At 34.6% G+C, this 23,501-nt stretch overlaps 2 protein-coding genes across 4 annotated transcripts in view; one reads left to right on the forward strand and one right to left on the reverse strand.

The window, feature by feature from the left end:
- Positions 1-1,432, reverse strand: part of LOC118740480 (maltase 2-like) — a 4,489-nt gene extending 3,057 nt beyond the window's left edge. The window contains exons 1-4 of one of the 2 annotated variants that reach the window (XM_036472037.1): positions 1,219-1,432; positions 424-790; positions 170-349; positions 40-94 (exon numbers count right to left, since the gene is read on the reverse strand). In XM_036472037.1, coding sequence (XP_036327930.1) covers positions 40-94; positions 170-349; positions 424-790; positions 1,219-1,287 — 671 coding nt within the window. In that variant the 5' untranslated portion in view covers positions 1,288-1,432. Of the gene's footprint in view, positions 1-39; positions 95-169; positions 350-423; positions 791-1,199 lie in introns of both variants that reach the window. The other variant, XM_036472038.1, reaches the window with a different exon arrangement.
- LOC118740478 (calcium/calmodulin-dependent 3',5'-cyclic nucleotide phosphodiesterase 1) overlaps positions 1-23,501 on the forward strand; it is a 737,853-nt gene that overhangs the window by 445,439 nt on the left and 268,913 nt on the right. The window lies entirely within an intron of this gene.

The raw sequence follows: 23,501 nt of genomic DNA on the forward strand, positions 1-23,501 counted from the left end.
TCCTCGAAGCCATCTTCGCGGTTAATCGACTTCTCAAACCATTCACTCTGATTTGACGTGTGATTCGGCACAAAATCCATGATTATTTTAATTCCTGCAAATATATATTTACAACAAATCAGCACATAAACCCGCTCGAAATCTAACGGGATCATGGTTTAACGGTTACCTAAGCGGTTCGATTCCGTTATCAGCTTATCGACGTCTTGCATTGTACCGTATTCCGTGTGAATGTCTTTGAAATCAGTTATGTCGTAGCCAAAATCCACCATAGGTGACTTGAAAATCGGACTCAACCAAACAGCGTGAATGCCAGTCTCAGCGAGATGCGGTAGTTTCATTATAATGCCTGCAAGGAAAAGAAAATTAAAATCACGCAATCTCGCACAGTGAAAAATGCATTCCCCCTCCCCCTCTACTCACCTTGCAAATCGCCTACACCATCGCCATTGGTATCCATAAACGAGCGTGGATAGATCTGATAGAGTACCATATGCTGCCACCAGTCATTCTCCTTGTTGCTCATTTTCATTTCAGTCATCACCATAGTCGCAGTGTCTGTCTGGCTTTCAATTTTCGTACCTTTGGCCCCATCATCATTCATTATCTCCGTCATCTCGGCGCTCGTTTCCTTTGCAGGTGCCTCCATGTCCATTGCAGTTGATGGTATTTTTAACTTCTCGCTGCCTATATCGCTGCTCGGCGACGCAGTTGTTGGCGTTACCGCCGCATTTGCAAACATTTGCGCTCGTTGCAAAAACAAACCAAAAGTGAAAATGAAAAATAGGGCCTTTAGCCCCAAACATTTATTAAACATTTTGACAAACACGTAAATTTAAAAAAGAGACGTATACACGCGAGATCAGTTTTTTTCTTTTGCTAATAACACACAAATTTTATCACAGTTTAATTTTTTTCCATTTAAAAATATAACTTATGTTTATATATTTTTTAAATTAAATTATGTGTATCTTTGCACTCGGTAAACGAAAACACTTTAACACCGCATTAAATGCAGCATCGAATCTCTTTTTCTAGCGGCACCACACTCTCTAGGCTAGGGCCATCGACAGACAGTGACGAAATCACCTCAGCGGACACCTTTAATAGTGCGCGCCAGAGGAGGTGGATCGTTGCTGTTGCTATTCAGCCAATGTGCAAGTGCATCTTAACGCTAATAACTGCATTTATTTACTTACAAAATTTGGTAGAAATTACCGTTGATCGCCCACTTGTACTGCGCTGAAGGTGACTCTCTCCACCGGCACCAGCAACAAAACTGTCCATTCAGCGCTTTGCCAGTTGCTTGATGGGCTTTATGTGATTCAGCTTTGTATTCTTTGTTGTTGTTACTGAAATAATATTGGGTTTTTTGATGTGGTTCTCCGGACCAGTGAGTGACTCATTGTGTTCGATTTTTTTTTATCAGTGAGAAGAAAGCACAATAATAATTGAAAATTGTTGCTCTTAACGCATGCGTTATTTAATTTTTTGTTGTATTTGACTTGATTATCTTGCTTTTGCGGTAGCTGCTCTATGCACATATATTGGAACAAGGGTAGCCTACTCCTTTTTGAGAATTCCACGATTTTGCCCGAAATTTCGCAAAATTCCCCACCCATAGGGCAGATATCTATGCAAAAGAAATTGTATCTATTTTGATATATATCTGAGTAGTCCACTTGCAAAGTGCGCTATGTAAAATTTTTTCGATTTTTAGTTTTTGGTGGATTACGTACCAGTATTTAAAGTAGTTTCATGTCCACTAACAACACAGTGCAAAATCTTTTTTTATTCTGAAAAAAATAGCATCAAATGTTACCTCTTCTTCCAAAAGTCGCTATAACACTTATTTATAAACTTTCAAAACTATACATCTTCTGATGAACTTAGAAAACTGCTTTAGGTCGTATAGACTGTTAATAATATCTTATGTCATGTTATGTTATGTTACAATTTTATAAGGCTCTTATTTATCCAAATTTTCAGGTCATAATAAAAAAGATTCAATTTAAATGCTACTTTTTGTCGTAGTAGTTTTTTTTCAAATTTATGGCTTTCTATTATAAAATCACATAACGCTGTTTGCAAGTGGACTACTCATCTGGTCTCTCTGTTTATTTTATCATTATGTATTCATAAACCAAACCAAACTTTTATAAATATAATATAACAAATAAAGAATAAAAAATGTATATATGTAATTTTGCCATGTTTACACAATGTTTTTTTTTTTATTTAATTTTAGTTATTTTTTATAAATATATAGTTCATTCTTTAACGAAAACCGTATAAATCCAAGTACCAAACTTTGTGCAATATTAAAAAAAAAAAAAAACCTTCGCAAAAATTGCGACCTTTTCATTAGATTTTCTAGAAAGATTTTGAGTGTGCAGTTTCGTCACTCACTCAATTCTAGTGCAAGTTTCATCAAGTGGCTTTAAATTTTCGTTTTAGAATTTTTTGTTGCAGATTTTTTAGATTTGTATAAATAATTTGAAAAAATTAATTTGTGAATCTCAGACCTGAATTTCACTGTTCAAACGTTATAAACGCATAAAAACAAATTTTAATTGGCTTAAGTTGATTAGCCACTCAATTGAATAATAGAATCATTAGAATGGAGGCAATAAATAAATAACTTCGGTATTGAATGCTTTGGTTTCATACAAAATCTGCACATTAGGGTGGTGGAATTAACGAAGTGTACCACGAAAAAATTTTGTTTAGGGATTTCATTCAAACTCTACCTCGTTGTTGCTATGGTAACTAGTAAATATGCAAAAGGATTTCTTTCTACCGCGGTTTTTGACGAGTTATAGTAGCATCATAAGTTTCCTTAAAATTCTTACATCACGTCACACTTATAAATGTGGATAAACAAATTCTGACCTATTAGAACTTTTTTCGTGCTTTTTAATGGAACCTATATTTGTATGCTCAAATTTCTTTTTGCAAAAAATGTCCAATAAAAAAATTTTTGCATTTTTTAACAATATTCCCTTTTTAATTTTTTGCAAATGGTTTATTTCTATAGTTTATTTTCTAAGCTTTCAAATGATATATAATTTGTAGTGTACGTAGAAAAAGGACTACATGTTTGCATTAAGAGCCATTCTTTTTTAAGTCGGACGGATTTCAAAAAAAATTATGTATGTGTCCCATTCGCTTCAAATTTTTTTTATGGGTTTCTATACAAGAAATAAGCTACACGTATTCGAGATTTTTTTTCTTTTTTTTTTCTTCTGAGATATGATCTGCCAAAGTTTGCAGACGCTGATGACCTTGGAATTCCTGTCATATGGGCGTAGAAATGGTATATAATTCTTGAAAATCGATAGGAAAACTTTTCTACTACTTTTTATAGGTCACCAAAAACCCCAAAAAATGTACTGGGGGACCTATAAAAAATCGCTATTATTAAAAAATTTTAAAATAAATAATTGGGTATTATTATTGGAAGTCTCCTAAAGAGAAACAGAGAAATTCATTACCATTTTCAAGAAAAATTCTTTTTTTTTTTCATATAAAATACATGGAAAACTTTGAACGCTTTGAGCGACCTCTAAATATTTTTTGATTTCGAAATAAATAAAAAAACAGGAGTATATTTTTTCGATTTTGAACTAGGTAGTAAGAGCATTAAAATTCGACTTTACATTTCCACATGCATTTTTAGACCAGCCGAATGTACATACATAGGGGATAAAAACCAAGACCGTCTGGAGACGGGCTCGCCGATATACTTACACATATTTTCAGCTTTCTCTTACACAGTGTTGACCTACGAACCGGCAATGCCGTCTGCAGATGGTCAAAAATGCAAACTGGGTTTTTATATGTCGGCAAGCCGGTCTGTAGACGGTCAGTGTTCGAAAGCAATTTTCTACATTTCGGATAGTCACTCAATTATAAAACTTATTTCAAAATACTGTGTTTTTAACTACGAAACCCACTGAATTTTTTTGTATCAAAAAAATTTTCAAAAGAAAAAATTTCTTTAATTACGAAATTATTAAAAAGCAAGAAATAATTAAATTTAACCGTGTTTTCAAAATCTGTAATTCAACTGCCGATTAAAATAAAATGGATTGACATAACGGATTCAAATTTACTTCGCCGTAAGGGTACGATTTTTGTCTAAAGATCGTGCCTTACGAATATAGAAAAAAATTATTTTAGGTGCACTAAATAAAAAGGTGTTTCGTTAACAACCGTCTGGAGGCGGTTCTGCTTACTAGAGGGTTAAACAGTGGTGAACGCAGAATTTTTTTCGGGAGAGAGGGGGGTTGTGAGGTTCAATAATTTGGTTTTCCCTATAAACAATTCCACCAAATATGCTTATACATATTTATAATTCTTTTACATAAATTCTTGCATCTAGTTGTCCACTAAATAATAGGAGTGCAAAGAAAAATAACATTTCTCTAATGCTTCGTCTTTAAAAGAAAAAAAATTATTAAGTCGCGGTAAATGTTTGAAATATTTTTAAATTTAAGGATTTTTTTAATTGATTCTACCCCAGCTAATGAGGAACTCATTGCCACTATAAAAAATATACACCCCTATTCTGCAACTCTTTCGTATTCGGATTTTGCTACGAATCGTAGAAATAGTATGCTGCAATCCGAATCGCATTTTCGAACTTTCGAAATTCGTAACAATGGCATGCCTAAAAACGAACGAGTAAGCTTTTTTGCGTAATTTTGTACGAAAACCATTCTGTGTCGGAGGCGAAATAAAAGATGTAAATCGATGTGTGTTTACAAGAAATATTGGTGGTGTTCATTTAAACAGATAAATTTGCCTTTCGCATATACGTATATTTTTATCCACTGTTTTATATAAACGAGCAAAACAAAATCTTTGTTGCCCCTTATTGAGAAACTTGGGTCCTGTTTAGTTATTTGTACAACGATTTTCGGTTGTTGGGTTCAAACGCATAACCCGAATCAAAAACTTTAACATACACGTGTAATCGAAGGATTCACATTTTATTTAAGATAAATGTTTCAAATTTCCTACCACTAGCTTATTAATAAACTCGGTTTGCACTATGCACTTTTTTGCAAATTTCGATGTGGGTTCTGCGCAAAAATGCTATGAACGGCGTAGCCGGAGTGATATGCACAAGAAATGTTATATACCTTTGATATGCGGAAGCCCCTCTTCCCGCAACACAGAGAGGAGAATTCTACTTAGTAAGGGTTATAATTCCTAAGCGTGGCCGAAGGCAGAAGCAAGCGCAACAGGTGGTGGACCTAACAAAGTGCATGTTTTCAATGGCTTGGAAGGTGCTGTTATTGCATTAACTGGATTGAGAACCAGGGCTTCAGGCATAGGAGGAGTTCTGGCTTGTGGTTCAACAATTCAACCAGAAGCTGACATAGATGCGCCCATGGTTACTATGCCCGACAGCTCCGCATACCTTTGTGAATCCATTGCCATAGCGCCCTCTTACTCTGCTGCTATAATTGCAGATGCATCAGAACCCATAATTTTCCTCAAAATATGTAAAATTAACCAATTTTACAATAAACAAACACATGATGAGTGTTTTTACAACACAACGAAAATTCGGGCTCTAGAATAAGGGGGATAGATTTTAGTCTTGAATTGGCTTTTTTATGCGATTTAACCAGCCTTTCAATGAGCTCAATTTGCTTCTTCATGGGAAAAACAAGCATATCAGTGAACTGGTTTCAATCGTCAATCATTTTGGAAGAAAATTAAAAATTAAGAATATTAATAGGGAATTCAATGAATACCGTCATAATCTATCTGATGAGCATATTTCTGATCTCCTTCGAATAAAAACTTATCATGCAGAAATAAACTTCCAAAATATCATAAAATTTTTAAATAAATTAAAAAGTACCTAAATAAAAAATAGAAAAATTATGCTCTGTGTACTTTGAAATGAAAGAAATGTAAAAATGGGTGCACGTAGCTGGACTAAACAAAAAACAATCCCTGCACTGCGCACAATCTGCTGGCTCCCCAGCTAAACATTGATTGTATTTTTTATATTTTTTTCGCTGTGCAAAGATAGCTTTTGTACTGTCGGTGTGAATGCTTTCGGTGAAAAAGCTCAAAGCTCGTTTGTAAAAGCTCGTACAATGTGCATATGAGTTCGAGGTAGCTGATCTAAAGCCAAGGCAACTCTGTCGCAAGTGTAAACGAAAAGAGAGTATGGGAGCGTTAATGTAACAGAGCTCTTAAATTTATAAAAATATCTACTTGATAAGGTTATGAGTTTTGATGAATTTTATCACATGAAAATTGAAATTTCATATTACGTTTGGTCGAAGGCGGAAATTTAAAAGTAGCATCCATTGCCCACGGCTTTTCAAGGAGTTCATAGTTCTCGTTATCGCTTATCATTAAGCAGAACCTGCAAGAACGTGAATATGTAAATTAGGTCGCAGGGAATGTAAAACTGGATTTTCGGGACGCAGTGGGCTGTGAAATTACCGGCATCTTGAAAAAATGGCGGTAAAAGTTTTTTTTTACTTAGAGAAACGACAATTTTTGGGCCTTAACCAAACTACGCCCAATCGTTAGTATTTATACATGCCAGTAAAATTCCAATAGGATTTTTCTCTATCTCATCATTATAAACTGGGAACTGTGGGACTCGGTGACTTACTCTGGCGACATATGTAGGATCACTATTTGACCAACAAACCGAACCAAATGGGGCTTCACATTTTTTGCTAAGTGCCTGGCCAAGCTGCTCTTCAACATATTTAAATGTGTATAGTGTGCGCTTTGTTGTCGCACAGTGTGGGAAATTCACTTTTTTTGTGTCAAATTCTTATATCTGAACGAGAGCAGATTTTACCACTTAAACTTTAAAACACCGTTGTAGTTTTTATTTCACAATCTATTCTTTTTCTCGAGACATTTGATTTTGTCACAAAAGAGTCCGTTTTCCACACTGTGGGTCGTTCCGCAAATAGAGAAACCAAAACTTTTACGACGTGGCTCTGGACGGCAGCTGGCCAAACATTTTCTTTTATGTTTGGATGTTTGACCATGATAAAACGTGTAATCTAAGGAGTTGTAGTAAGCTCTTTCAACCATTCGACTACGGCGGCCATCCGAACTGATATTTTTTGGATCTGCTGTAAAATCGCTACTTTGCCATTTGGTTTTTTTCATTGATGGTAACGATAGCGACCATTGAGTGGAAGATCGTCCTATCTTGGCTGCCAGTTCAAAAACGCTTTATCCCAGCTGCCGATAGATATATTGAATTTATATTGGGATATGACGTTTTTGAACGAAATACTGCGATAAGGCGTTCTTCAGCCAAATTGAGAAATATGGCGTTCTTTAATCATTTGCTGAGATAGGGCGACGTTTTCGAACCGGCGGCCTAGATAAGTTGATCTTCCACTCAGCCGACGATATGTACCTACCTCTGAGCTAATAGAGAATTTCAATTTCTTCACTTTTTAAAACTTTTTTTTTTAGTTTTTTATTTTTCACTTGAGATAAAAGCAAAAGATTTAAGCTATGAAATAAAGTGTCTCGCACTTGTAACTTACTTAGTTACAAACAAAGTCAAATTTATTCAAAGTTTTTCAACAGTTTCCGCCCCTTTTGCTGTCTGACACTTTCTAATAATTTCTAAAAAGCACAACTCTTCTTTGACCTCGCCTACTTAACTAGACATATGTACATATCGGACACCGTCTTCAAAAGAGACACAACTCAAAATTTGGCATTTTTGAAATTAAATATGTGATAAAAATATACACAGAGCTTTTATTTACCTTTCAGCAAAATCTGCAGCAAATTTTTGTTATAATTTGTTAAAAAAAAAAACCTAATTTAAACTCTCCCTTGCGCATATGATTATCATGTGCTAAAAATAGTTTTTCGCATTTTCTGACAAACGTGTATTTTGAGTTGTGCCCCTTTTGAAAACGGTGTGCGATATGTCTACATACATATTAATCCATATGTGTGTTTGTATAAAGTGTATGCAAGTGTAATTAAAATGAAAATTTTCGCACACTCAATACTTATGAAAGAAAGTAGCGCTACATTCATTTAGAACCATTTTCAGTTTTCCACTTCAATTATATTCTTACGCCATAACACCTACCAAGCCCCGATTTTCGACGCATTTAAATTAGTGAAGACGCCACACAAAGTGCTGAGCAAAAGGATACAAACAAGTTTTTCTACTAGCATCCTGCGCTAAGTAGTAGAAACAAGTGAAATGGTTGAGAGAAATCGTGTCAGCGGAGGGGAAAGTGTTGCATTTTAAAATAGGCTGGATGTCTTAGATATAATCCAAGTAGTGGCGGGCGATGCCTCCGAACCTTTGAAAACGAGGTTAATGTGAGAATTTCCAGCAGAACAGTGAAAGTAAGTGGAATCTGCTTGAATGAAGTAGGCTCAAAAGGGAAAAGAGTAGAAGAAAAGAAGAAGAAACAACATGAAAAAGAAAGCTTTAGTTGTAGCAACTTGAAGATGCTACGGTTTCTCTACTCCTTGACACACACATAATCTAGTTAAGTGCTGTCGACTCCTGCCACTGCTTATGTAAGTTTAAGTAAGGTAGCAAGCAGATGTCGTCTCTATGGTAGCAAAAACAGTAAGCGGCCTCATAACTTGACATATCAGCGCCAACTCTATTATGCGTTCACTTATGCGACTTATGTTGAGGAGGTTGATGTTGCAGAGATGCCTTTTAATGAGCTTGTTATGTATCATTATGAAAGAGACTGTATAATGATGATAATGAAGTGCCTTAGAATAATGATGATAAATACAAATCTGGCTGCTTGCTGCTTACATACATAATTTTCTTGTACTGAATAAAAATGTTCGCGTTTATAGGGAAAATGAGGATTTGAATAGGGAAATTCTTACAAACTGCGCTCCGTTGTAAAGAGGAAAATCTTAGCAGCTGCTTAAAGTTGCACACCTCTTAGCATGCTCTAAATACGTGCGACTTTCACAATTTTTCTTCCACAATGAGATATGTATGTACGAGTGTGTATATAAACTAAGTTAGAAGTTGGAAGACGTAGTCACATGAAAGGATGTGGGAATATTAAAAGGTGAAATTAATTGCAATGTTTGGTTGGGACATGGATGATGCACTGAACAGTTAGGTAGTTTGAATGTGTTAAAATATATATGTGTGTATAATACATACATAAGTAAGTATATATGAACACACTTTATACTTATACATGCTTAGGTATACGAAATAAAAATGAATATGTACTAAGTAAATTTCATATAAGTTTTGGATACCAAACTGTGTGAAACCGCATTAATAAAGACGCTAATTACGTGGCGTAGATAGACAACGATAACATTTCACTTTTCACCTAAACTCAGTTATTTTGAAACTTTTGCTAATTTGAATAATAGTTTCGATAATAAATTGTAGATAGATATTAGTATTAGCAAACTATTGGTATAAAATTTTTGGTCCATAAAATGAAAAAAATAGTTAGAATCTTTTTGATTAAGGTTTGGGCAAGGTTAGTAGTGGTGGCGGAAAAATTTAAGGCCCAAGTAGTAGCGAAGCCCTATTTTGATATCAAATACACACATCTAATAAATATGTTAGAACCAACCGGCATGGTTGATAAAGTCGAGGATGCAGCCTTATTTCAGAGAGTTCTCTTAACTATGTGAACTTACATACATATATGCTCCTAGTATGGTATTACTGCTTCTCATTAAAGCTGAACATATGCAAAGGAGGTATTCTTCTCTTTCCTCTTTGTTTTTGTTTCTGCAGCTTTTGCAGAAGTAGTTTTAAGCCATGCTTAGACTTTTAGTTCGAGTGCGTGGGTGCCAACCGGCCAATGCTCATTAAGTACTGCCACTAGCCTCGCAACGCAACAATAGGGTTTTACAAAGAAGTGGTGGGCTCTCTTAGGGTTATACACGTGTCACATTAATCTGGATATACGGCAGCCTGCCGCCGTGCGCCACCTTTGATCCGATTTCTGACTATTATTGAGAAAGATTTCCCTATAAATGGCTAGCTCATCTGAAGCCTCGTTTTCGGTAATGTTGCGACCACCAGGTGCCCAAAATAAATCTTGATCGATCTAACTTCTTACTGCGTTTGGATGAATTCTACTCTCTTTGGCCGTGTTGTAAAATACGCAAAGGCCGCCTGGCTATCCGATAAAATGGCTACACGGTCGCTGTGATGTAAACCACTACGATCTAAAAGACGGCAGCCTTTGCTATAGCGAATACTTCTGCCTGCAAAATACTTGCCAAATCGGGCAAATGGATTGATCTTAATCCCGGAGATTCAGAGAAAATATGCCGCAGATATAAAATCGCCGTGAAAGAGGCGTGGCTGCGCTAGTCCATCATCCGTAAGAATTGCATTCTGCAAAATTCTCAGCAGTCATTGTGCGACATATTTGTTAAAGCTTTCTATAGCTTTTAGATGAGCTTAATAATGAGAGATACATAAATTTTGAAAGCACACTTGTACAGGCCCCATTTTTGGTTTTATTTCTTGCAGAATATTGCCGCACTTCCATACGGAAACGGAAAGGTCAAAGATCTTCGAAAAATTTTCCAAGTTTAAAGCAGCAGGCATGTGGGTGGCTCTTCAGTTGTTGCTATCAGCTTATATACAAATTGACGACAATGTATGAATATATGACGTTGCATATTTGTATGTATGAGGTATGCTCGTGTGCGTCCTTTCTTGACCGTCCCAACAAAAATGCATTTATCCACAACTTACATTGTTTCCTTTTCCCAACTTATACATATTGCTCTTATCACACTTAACATGCTCGTAAAGATAAGTTCACTGCGTTCAGTGGTAATTCAAAGAATCGGAAAGATATATACATATGTATCTATTATTCGAGGCTACTGTACACTTTATATACATATATTTGTATGTATGTATGTAAGTACATTTTATTGTAGCATACAATTTTATTTACAGCCAGAAACATTTCATTTAAGATTTTGCTGTTTTATTTCCCAGATAAGGAAAACAAGGATTTTGAAGGCAAGTAGCAAATATGTTCTTAAATATATACATATATAACATACATATGTATGTACAAAACAAAATCTACTTGCATGATGCACATACACAGTTGAAATCATTTGTACACAATGCATATGTATGTATGTATACCAATTTGTGCAGAAAGTTCAATATATCTTACTCATCTAAAGTAATAACCCCATTGAGCATTACCAAGATTTCTTATTCGACGTCTATCATTTCGCGTGTTCACATTTGTTAATGCTTCGGTGCAAGGATGCGTACACAAGAATTTTCTTAGTTTGCTGAATATCACGAAAAAAATTTAGCGTATGTCAGTTTTATTTCAATACTTATGTCGAGAGAAAATTTTGGATGTAAAATTTTTTAGGCACCCGCTAAATCGCGTTCTTTTCTATAACTTTCTTATTTGATAAGAATCTAAGAATCTAAGAATATATCCGATTTTTAAAATCTTTATGTCACCGAAAAGGCTTCGCTCAAGACTATACTTGAATAAAGCCTAACCCTTCTTTAGCAAGGTGGTAATCGTTTTTTGATAGCTTTAGATGTATAGATATATAAAGATTTTAAAAATCGGATATAAAATAAGAAAGATATAGCTAAACTTTTTTCTTTCATATTGCGTGATACGGCTTAATGTACATATGTACATACGAGTATATTCAGTAGAACCCTTTCGGAAATATTTGCTGACTGGAAACAGTAGAAAGCCAAGTACCTCTCCACCTTGACTTCCCAGCTCAAAAGGGGTCGAAGACTGACGGAACTGATAGTGCTGCTTAACACCTTCTTACACCTCAAATGTGTTGACGGGTTAATTTATAAATTTCATATTTGTCTTTTTTACGATTTTCGTCGCCGGTACCATTCAGCAGCATTCGTATATCCGATCGTATAGGGGAAAATCCACCGGATTTTTTCCAAAAAATTTTTATGTACATGTTTACAACAAGAAACATGATTCCACTGCTTAGAAATGGGAAACAAATTTTAACACCACAATTTAAGAAACTCATTTTTGGTTGCACTTCCTGCATCCTTCTCACAACTTTATATCACTCGAATAACAAGTATGCTGTAGTGCTATTCAAGATCTTTAATCTCAGCCATGGTGGAAATCTTTAGGTCAGCTGAGAGCCAAGTTATAATAGTTTTAAACCAAACTTCGAATCTGCTGTACGAGTTTTTACTCTGAAATTAGAAGAAAAAAATGTAAAAACGTCGCATGAAATTTCGAAGTTTAACTTCAGAATCGTTATAATTTGGCTCTCAAAGGGCCTAGAGACTTCAACCTTGGCTCAAATTAAAGGTCATGAAAAGCACTGAAACACACTTGGTGTTCGAGGGATATAAAATTGTGTGAAGGATGCATAGCTGCATGCAAATCATAAAAAATGCAATATATGTATAATGCATTTTTCAAATTGAGGGGTTCAAATTTTTTTCGTTTTTTAAAAAGTGGAGTCCTGTTTCTCGTCTCAAAATCTATAAATTTAATACAGTAAAAAATACATTTTTTTTAATAAATCTGTTGGAGTTTGCATGTTTTTTTTCGAAGAACACTATTTTTGACCAATTTTTTTAAGTTCCAAAAGTAATTGTGGCTCAATGTCAATATTTTTTCGTGAAAGGCAGCCACATTATCATTCGAAACTATCTTGTTTCATATCAAAATGTTGCTTTTGTCGAAATCGCTACGATTATTTCGCATGAAGCGTTAAAAAAGCACAGTGTGTGTACCGTCGAGTTGGCTCGAATAACTTATTTTTCAGTCGAGTAATGTAATTTTTAAATCACTACGGTGTGTTTTTTTCAGAAACATATGACTCAAAACATATGATTTATAAAAATATAATTCATTTATAAACAATATATAATATAATAAAATAAAATGTCTACCATACTTGGGCGTACAAAATTTTTCATTCTTATTCTACCTATACCCTATATCTGCCTGCAAAACATGGCTCAAATCAGACATTGTCGAGAAAACAAACTCAGAAGAGAAGGACTACTCATTGTAGTCCTAGAAAGGTGTATTTGAATGAATTGATTCCACATCCGCTTGTGGATTCCACACTTGACTGGTCTTTATCAAGCGAAATGATCTCTACAGTATTAAATGAAGCAAAAATGACTACTCGTATTTCAGAGTTTTCCCTAGAGGCTGTGTTGTTATTTGTTATGGATTTAAGTACATAATACAAAAAGGTATCCATATGCTTGTGCATAAGTTTATTTGCTTAACGCTTGACTACCATATCCTTTGCTATTTTATACTCGATTTTGTGTTGAATTTTATTTTATTTCCAATTTTCTTTGCTGTACTTATGTATATCTCCCACTTTTATTATTTGCGTTCAGCTATTTTCAAAATGCATGCTTTACACAATGGATGGCAAGCAACAACAAAACCAAATGCGATTGTAATATAAAATTATAAAAAAAATAACGCAGGATTATTTTCCTGGTACTGAAAGAAGAACACAACATTATTTACTACATATGTAGGAGTACTCGTATGAATGTATGTACATATGTGTGTATATGTTTTTTGTATGACAGCTAACTGCTCGAAATGGCTCGAAAATGTATTGAGTAGTTAATAAATTTAATTTAATTTCTCCACAGGCACTTCAGAATTATGTGATTACATTTTCATCCTTTACCAATTCCACATTTGCCGCTTATTAGTTCTTACTTTCAAGCTCCTTAAACTAGCAGGCATAGGAAAGCTGCAAATACATTTTTAAATACATACTTACAACTTAACTTATTTAGGGTTTATCTTTTTTTATTTATTTGATGAATTTTACTTCACTTAAAAGCAAATATATAATAATTTGAATCATTGACTACTTGCCTTATATATACTTTTTATCTAATTTTTGCAAACAAAAGATCCCAAAGTACGTATGTATTTAACAGCACAAAATCTTCAAACTACTTTTTGAAAAGTTTTTCGACAAGCTGTAATTCCGAAATTCAATTTATTAGGGGTTACTTCATTAAAATATACTAAGCATAAACCCTTGTGAGAAAAGTACTAGTTCTTAGCTTCTTGTTTGCTTATATATTCGCAATTTAGAATATCCGTGTAAATTTTCTTTTTTTGTCTATTTTTAAGAGCCCTTTATTTGTCATCATATTCTTTAGACATAGAGTTATAAGACTTAGAAAATAGGGCTCGGACTATCCGTGTATTCGGATATTCGCATATCCGTTCAGATATTCGAGTATACGGATAAAATTCGGATATTTAGTTAATATCCATTCTATTTTGTTATCTTGACATACGTTTCATATCTGGATATCCGGTTAATATCCGTTCCTTTTTTATCCTGATATTCGTATTTTTTAATCAGACAATTGATTATCCGGATAGAAAGAACTCCCACCGCTAACAAAACCGATGTCAATTATCATATAAAAATTTAAGAGTACCGTTAATTTGCAGCACCTCCGAGAAACCAACTTTTCTTTAAAAACAGAAATCGGTTAACGTGGTCCAAAGTTATGCGTTACCATACATATTCCGACGAATTGATAACCTCTTCCTTTTTTGAAATCGGTTAAAAATGCTAAATTTTCGAAAAATTCAGTACAACTCTTTCGTTTTTTTTCTATCGGGGCCCTAAATAGATAGATAAAAACACTGGCGTGTCAGAACAAGGGGCCCTGCGAGTATCTCTAAAGTGAGCCCCTAACCGAGTATGCCCTAGACGCGCTCGGCTTCCCTAATGAATCGTAAAAGGGCTTTGGTAGTCGAAATTCTTATTTCTAATGAAGCATTCAAGTAAGTTAATCTTTGTCTAACAAAGGTTGGACAGGCACAAAGAATGTGTTCACAAGTTTCCTCGGCCTAAAAGAAGAACCAGCATTCCGAATAACTTTCCTTACTTTAAGGTCGAAAATTCTTCAGAATGAGAAAAAAATCTCCCGAATGAGTAATTTTTTTTTGGAATGTGTAAAAACGTACCAGAAAAATATGGCACCGTGGATATAATCTATCATTTTGAAGAAATGTTGGACATGAAAAGAGGATAAAACTTCTTTAGTGCTATTTCGTTCCCATTTTTCTTTATTTTGATTGCTGTTTCCGATTGATTAATATTCCGATCTATTGATTCTAGTACTTACTTCGTGGATACACTCACTTATGGTTTTCGAAGAGGGCAAACTAAGGCCACAGAATCGTTATGTTCCTAAGAAGGCAGTTAAGGATACATCTAGCGCCATCTCGTCAGCGACTTCGTTACATTCGATCCGACGGTGGCCCTGCACCCAGCACAGAGTTTTTGTTTCCAGAATTTGAAGCGTGTTAAAGCGGTGTTTAACAAGTTTGAATGTCATCATCCAGTTTAAAAGGGGCACTGATGGCGGTTTGGCGATCTGAAAAGATACCTAGAAAGGCGCCCTTCAAACCCTTTTCACGCTTTAATTTACTGCAGCTCAGCATTGCTAAAACTTCAGCCTGGAACACCGTGGCCAACAGCCCATGCGAATTTCTAGTTGCTTTCCGAGGCCATCTATCCGCCAACCGTACGTGTACCAAATTTATCCAATCTTCGCGATCTCGGATTTTCACTTGGAATTTTTTGTCAAGCTAGATCTCTTTAGTTGTGGAGGCAGAAACTCTGCATATTTCCAAAGCTTTTCGCATGGACTCGGCTGCAAAGATACCACAAAACCTACCGTCAATGCCTCAATATTTGGTCAATTTTGTTCAAGAGATTAATGGAAATATATTCGTTCTTATTTGAATATTTTGATAAGTTAAGTTAAGTTGTTCAGAATTTTGAAACTGGTCAGCCTCCGCATCAGCTCATGCCAGTTAGCGAACTAGTCAGCCTACACAACAATATTTTGTATTTTCACTGTACAGATGTAGCTTTACAATCCAAATAAAAAAGGTTTGCATATATTGAGGCGCATAAGCCTAAACGTATACAATCTACACATTTTCAACTCCGAAACACGCCATACTTATTTTTATTGTATGTCTGTTAAAATAATCAAAATACGATAAGGCTTATCCGGCACACAATTTCGACAACCTGAATTGAAAATGGAAGGAATATACAAATTTATGTGAGGATTTAATGTGAGTGATTTTGCCAATTTATACCCTTTTAACTACGCACGCACAATACATTTACCAATAACAATAGATATACACATACATATGTACATATCTAATGGCTCGGCAGTTGTATTGTGAAATGAGAATTTACGAAAATTCACTTAGTTAGAATATTTGCTTAAACTGAAAAATAATTGTATATGTATGAGTGAGCGTTTTCATTTCCTTTCTCAATTTGTTTAATGCGAACGCCAGCTGCTTTTAGTTTTTATGTATAGATGTGTATATATGTACTTACATACATATGTACTAGTAAAGGTATGTATGTACATATACATAGCATGTATGCCTACAGGTGGGCTTGCTTGATTGCGCGAAAAGGTAAGCATTTAAATTTGAATTTTCGAAAATTCCTTTTAGTATATGTGTGTGTGTGTGTGTGTGTGTGTTACTGCTTTTACTATACATGTTGCTTGCTATTGTTATAGCTCGGTATGACGTCGAAATATGAACTCAATTATAAAACACAAAGGAATTGAAATAAGTGTAATGTGGGTGAGTAGCAGACATGGGTGTTTGATGATATGCCGAGAATTAATGGCCTTTCATCTGGCTAAAGGATTGTGGGGGAAGATGCGGTATTTTGCCTTAACTTAGTGTCTTCAAGTTTAATTGAAGGTTTTCAAGTTTGCGGTTTGCGGTCTGCCAATCGCCTGTCTATAAAGTTAATGGAGTGAACTTGAATCGATACTTTGGCGCGAAATCCGTCGAATAGTATTAGCTTTTGATGTGCGGAAAAGATTTAAACTAAGCTAAAAGCTTGAAAGCAAAGTAATTCAATTAATAACTAATTGAGTATTAAAGAAATAAATCTGTTAAGAGTATGTATAGCGTGTCTTTCATGTTACGCATTCAATCGTAATGTATGTACTTATATATACATGTAATTTTACCGCCCTCAAGAACTATAATACTCCAACCACTGTCCCCCACTTGTTTAATGTAATGCAAGAAAAGCCACTGGTTTCCTCTGGTACCACCGCTGGTAGCCCATCGAGTTGAATCTTTCTTAACTCGCTGCACTTAATTTATCGTGCCTAGAAATCTTATGTTATTCTATTAAAGTTTATTTTACTTAACTCTATTTTACTTTATTTTTTGCTTTATATAATTTTTTTTCATTTCTTATTATTTTATTTTAATTCATATTTTGTTTAATTTTTTTTAATTTTTTTATATTTTTAATTATGTTAAGCCACTTAATGTGACAGAATATGTGTTTTATCTACTAGCGACAAGAACTGGATACCAGTCATCCACTAATGTCGTTATCGGAGTATAAAAATGCCAATGAGTTTATGAAGACATATCTTACCATTTCTGCGTTAATCTCGTATCTTCAGTATATAACTTAAAAAAATCGTGAGTAGCCGGTACTCTTGAAATTTTATGTGTAAACATTTGTGTACGGCATTCGGCGATTCAGTTACATACGTAAATAACTTAGGATAGAAATTAAAAATGTATTTCATTTTATTAATTTTGTTGGGGGAAGTACATACACCACTTTTTCGTTCGGAAATAATTCAGGACTATTTCAGGATCTTTTTGGATTAGTTTCAAACTACACCTACACATAAATCGTCCTCAAATAGTCTTGAAAATGGTCTTGAATCATTCCCGAAACGATCCTGAACTTTTGTCGGAATGAAGCCAAAATAGTTCTGAAATAGTCCTGAACTAGCCTCAAATGTTCCAGAGCTAGTCCCGAAATGGTCCTTATATAGCTCGAGCTTGAAATTATCCCGAAATGGTAGTGAATATGTCCTGAAACGGTCCCGAAATGATCTCGATATAATCACGGAAAAGTTTCTAGCTGATCCTTAAATAGTCTTGAACTGCTACCGAAACGGTCCCGAAATCGTGATGTGATGTGATGTGATGCGATGTGTTGTGGCGTGAGGCTATGTGATGTGATATGATGTGCTCTGGTCGGATGTGATGTCATATGATGTGATATGATGTGCTGTGTTCTGATGTGATGTCATGTGATATGATGTGATACGTTGTATTGTGTGATGTGCTGTGATATGAGATGACGTGGTTTGATTTGATGTTATGTGATTGTGAAGTGATATGATGTCATGTCATGTCATGTACTGTGATGTGATGTGATGTTATGCGGCGTGATGTGATCTGATGTGTTGTGATGTAATGTTATCTGATGTGATGTGATATGAAGTAATGTGATGTGATGTTATGCGATGTGATGTGATGCGATGTATTGTGGTGTGATATGAGGTTATGTGATGTGATATATCCGTAAAAATGTTTCACAGTGTCTAAGTGTCGGCAAGCTAGGCCGAAAAATTAGCAAAATTGCCAGAGCCAAAATATTATTATTTTTATATTTTGCATAAAAGCAATTAAAATCTTTACCAAAATGATTTTTTTTTCTTATTTGGCGGTCACAGCGTAATTTTGGCAGAGTGCAACAAATCACACCAGTCGTTTCTCTTCTGTGCCAACTGAGGCCAATTTGAAATGCCAAGTGAAGCGGTGCCCTTCTACACTTGGTGTTTCCATCGCAGTGGGGGCCATCCTCTTCCAAAATAAAATAATAACACAGGTCTGCAAAAAAATGGGTTCGGAATGTTCTATAAAAGTGTAGTGTCATTTCCGAAGTAATTTTTTGCGTAGAATCCGAATCCGGGGTTTAAATTGCTCTATCACGTCAGGACTTTGAGATATCCTAACCTAAAAGTGCAAAAAACGCTGTTTTTGCCCATTTTTGAGGTTATGTAGCTACGAAGATTTTGCTCTTCATAAAAAAGTAGACGTGGTATTTTAAAGTATAGGTCTTCCTCTTTTAAATGCATCAGATATCGCATTTTGAAGTCTCCATGTTTGTGAATTTTTCGTTATCGAAATTTTCCGATAACGAAAATCCATTGAGATAACGTGATACGGTCGATTATATAGTCGCACAAAAAAAATAGCCAACTAGACCCATATATCCCTATGTATTTTTGGTCGATGAATCCGAATCCGAGGTCAAAAAAATGGAAAACCCACCCCAACCCCTAAAATACCACCCTTACCAAACCGCAAGCAGGCTCACCTTCTGACCCGTGGAACAGCGAATTAAATTGCATATTTATCTTCAAATTATGACACCCGTTGAGAAGAATGCTTGGACCAGCTTCAAAAAGGTTGTCAAAGGATTTTTAGGTAATAATAAAGAAAGTGATTATGAGAAATTAGTTAATGACATGCTTTTAAACTTCAAAGAGCTAGGTTCCAATATGAGCGTTAAATTGCACTATTTACATTCCCACGTACATTGGTTTCCAGAAAATTTAGGTGATGAAAGCGAAGAACAAGGAGAGCGTTTTCATCAGGATGCAAAAGAAATGGAACGACGTTATCAGGGAAAGTGGTCTCCATCTATGTTGGCAGACTACTGTTGGTCTCTTCAACGTGATGAGCCACATGTCCAACATAAAAGACGATCCAATACGAGAACATTACAAGAAAAGAAAAAACGGTTCCATAAGGATGAGAGTAGTGTGAGGCAAGGGGACTCACGTTAAACTAGCACCCTATCGTGAGAGGCAAGGGGACTCACGCTAATGAAGCACCCCAAAGGTAACAGAAACCTACTACGTCCACGTCGTTGTTACTGGATAATGCTAAGTGTAGGTTAGAGAAACAAAAATGTACATGTCAGAATGAAAATTTTATTTTTTATTTTATTATTTTTTTCTAATTTTTGACTATCATGATATAAATGGAAATAAGTTAGCTTTATAAGTCTTATTATAACAAAAAAAAACAGATAAAGCAAGAAATCGTGGATTATATTTTAGCCAAACTAATATGGGTTTTATCCTAAAAACCATCCCTACTAAACCACAAGCAAAATAATAATCACTTAATCCTGGAGACTGAGTTTAGCCTGCTTGTGATTTAGTAGGAGTGTGTTCTAGGGGTTAGAGGATGGTAGGTGGGGATTAGGTGGGTTTGGGAGTCGTTGGAGTAGTCGACTAATGGTGTGTGACTAATTGTCAAGAAAACTTATATTCATTTCAAGAAAAATATGCAATTTAATTCGCTGTTCCGCGGGTCAGAAGGTGAGCCTGCTCGCGGTTTGGTAAGGGTGGTTGGTAATGGTTTAGGGGTTGGGATGGGTTTTCCAGTTTTTTGACTTCGGATTCGGATTCAGCGACCAAAAATACATAGGGATATGTGGGTCTAATTGGCTATTTTTTTTGTGCGACTATGTAATCGACCGTATCACGTCTCATGTTATCTCAATGGATTTTCGAATATCGAAAAATTCACAAACATGGAAACTTCAAAATGCGATATCTCAGTGAAAAATAAAGATATTTAAGCAAACTCGACGGCATTTAAAAGATTATGCTTTAAAGTACCACGTTTACTTTTTTATGAAGAGCAAAATCTGCGTAGCTACATAACCTCAAAAATGGGCAAAAACAGCGTTTTTGCACTTTTAGGTTAGGATATCTCAAAATCCTGACGTGATAGAGCAATTTAAACCCCGGATTCGGATTCTACGCAAAAAATTACTTCGAAAATGACCCTACACTTTCCTAGAACAAAACGTTGTTGACCTGTGTAATTATTCCTTAACACTGGATTTTTTCAAAGCAGGTCGTGTTAATGTTTTTAGCAGAATGATGTAAATAAAAATTGCTGATAGCTTTAACATGAAATTTAACAACCTAAAGAGATACCCTGCAATGGCATCTTATAACATTTGGTTTTCTTTTGAAACGCACGTCAAAAATACTAAAATAAAAATAAAGCAACCTTGAAGGTTTAATTTATTCTTCCTCAAGAACTTAACGGACAAATTTTAATAAAAGGCCCACCTCTCTCTCTCTAAACCTTCAAACTCAGTGTTATGTCTATTTATTCAGACCTTTCACAATCTTTTATGAATAATATTTCAATTTAATATTCATATTATTTTTAAAGAATCCTTCCAAGTTAATTCTCGTTAAATACATCAAATCATATCTAAAGAAACAAGTTGGCGGTCAGAGATAAAAGGCACAACTGATAACAAGTAAAAAGAGCAATAAATAAAAACAAAATATACCCAATAAAAACAAGTGACTAATTAAAACGTAAATATTTACCCATACTGAAGATTCACAAGGTTACCCAAACGAACAGAAGTCGGCTGACGAAATAAAGAGCACATCCAGAAAATTCACTGAAGCCTCTAATTAGCGTACATCCACGCAAAGAGCCATTACATGAGTACATAATATGTATGTACCTAACAATAGTGTATAAATATATGTGTATGTTTATGTATGTATCTACATTAGGGTGGTCCAAAAATGCATGTAAAAAAGTAAAGTTGGAATTTTTATGCTCTCTGCCGCTAGAATTGTTCTATACCGAAATAAAATATACCTTTTTTTTTGTTTTGAAATCAAAAAATATTTAGAGGTCACTCAAAGCGCTCAAAGTTTTCTGTGTGTTATATGAAGAAAAAACCACTTTTCGTAGAAATTGTATAGAATAATTAAAAATCAATATTTTTCTACCAGAAAACTCTGTTTATCTGCGAGTGGTTCCCAATAATAATACCCAATTGTTTATTTAAACATCTGTTCATTGCAACTATAATTTACAGGTCCGCCAAAAACCCACAAAAACCCCGAAAAATGCAATGGGGCGACCAATAAAAAATCGTTAGTATTAAAAAATGGTTAAATCAACAATTGGGTATTATTACCGAAAGTCTCCAGAAGATAACCAAAGTTTTCCGATCGAAAATTATTGACTTTCAAGAATTCTATACCATTTCTACGAAATTTTTTTTTTCCTTATAAAAATACATGGGGAACTTTTAGCGCTTTGAGCGACCTCTAACTATTTTTTGATTTCAAAATAAAAAAATAGGGGTCTACTTTTTTCGATATAGAACAAACCCTAGGGGGTGAGAGCATTACAATTCTGATTTTACTGATTTGGACCACCCTAATATACATACATATGTATGTTTGTATATAAATGTATGTAAATACGTATTGAGTTAAACTTTTTAAATGAATTTATTGTCTGCTTACGTTTAAGCTTTGATCGACCTCAGTCGTTAAAGCGGGCATTTAAATAATGAAAAAATAAGCAAATGCACAATAAGTTTAAACAAAGTGCAAAGCGATAAAAATTTAGCAACACATATATTCAAATGTTACGCCTTATTCAGAAATAAATAAACAACGAGCCCCAATAACGGCATATATGTAAAACCAAAATAGAAGCATTAGCAATTCAATTAGAAGGTAAAACTCGAAACATTTACACTTTATTTTATGTACTTACTTGCGTTATGGGAACACTTTATAGCAAAAGATCTCTTTTCATATATTCATAGTACTATGCAATATCAAAATTTCTATCTCCTAGGAGAAATTGATAGCTTTAAAACAATTTGCTGCCTCCCACCTTGGCACTAGTGCAGAGGTTTTTAGTAATCATAAGAAGAAAGTGGGCTATTCTAAAAAAAAATATCAATACAATGCAAACATACACTGAAGGAAAAAAATATTAAAACCAATTATAACGTAGTTGATCTTACTAAAAAGTTAACGAAGGTACTGTATAGAGGTAAATATTCAATTAAACTACGCGCATATTAAAATGATCGCGTTCGTTCTGAAAAAGCATCAGTGAAGTGAATAATCAAGATAAAAACATTATTTTTAAATAAGAAGTATTCATTTTTACTATGAATTATTTTCCTCAGTGTATGTACGTGTATATTAAATATATCAAATAATGGTTATTTTCTACGCGTTGGCCATCGATTTGTCTGAACTTTTAAATAAGTCGGATTCATACTTACATATGTAAGTTGATAGAAATGAACTTAGACATTTTTCTTGAAAACTATGCATAGCAAAGATCTATAAAACTCAACAAAATAGGCCAGATTACGGTCACCAAAACTCATTAGAAGGTATACTTTACTTTTTTATTTACAAAATTCAGGTATGATAGGATTGGATTCAGGGCAGTGGCGATGATTTATTGCAGCATCTTAAGAGCGTGTCAGCCTTGGCAATATTTCCAATTTCTCGCAATTCGCTGTCAAACTGAGAAATAGAACATTTATTTCCACGTATGAACAGCCAGAAAGACCTTTCTGTCACTTTTCGGAAATCAGTTTCAGAAATTAAAGTTGCCACGTGAGAATGCTCACGTCATGACCAATAGTTGCAATAAAACTATTAACAGTAAATATAGCTTTTATGTAAAAAAGAGCAAAGCAAATTAAGTACAAAGTTTTTTATACAAAATTAAAACAAATAAAAATCAGTGACAAATTCACGTTCGGTTTTA

This window comes from Rhagoletis pomonella, unplaced genomic scaffold (assembly GCF_013731165.1).
Source record: "Rhagoletis pomonella isolate Grant_MI unplaced genomic scaffold, Rhpom_1.0 Rhpom_scaffold_00006, whole genome shotgun sequence".
NCBI lineage: Eukaryota > Metazoa > Arthropoda > Insecta > Diptera > Tephritidae > Rhagoletis > Rhagoletis pomonella.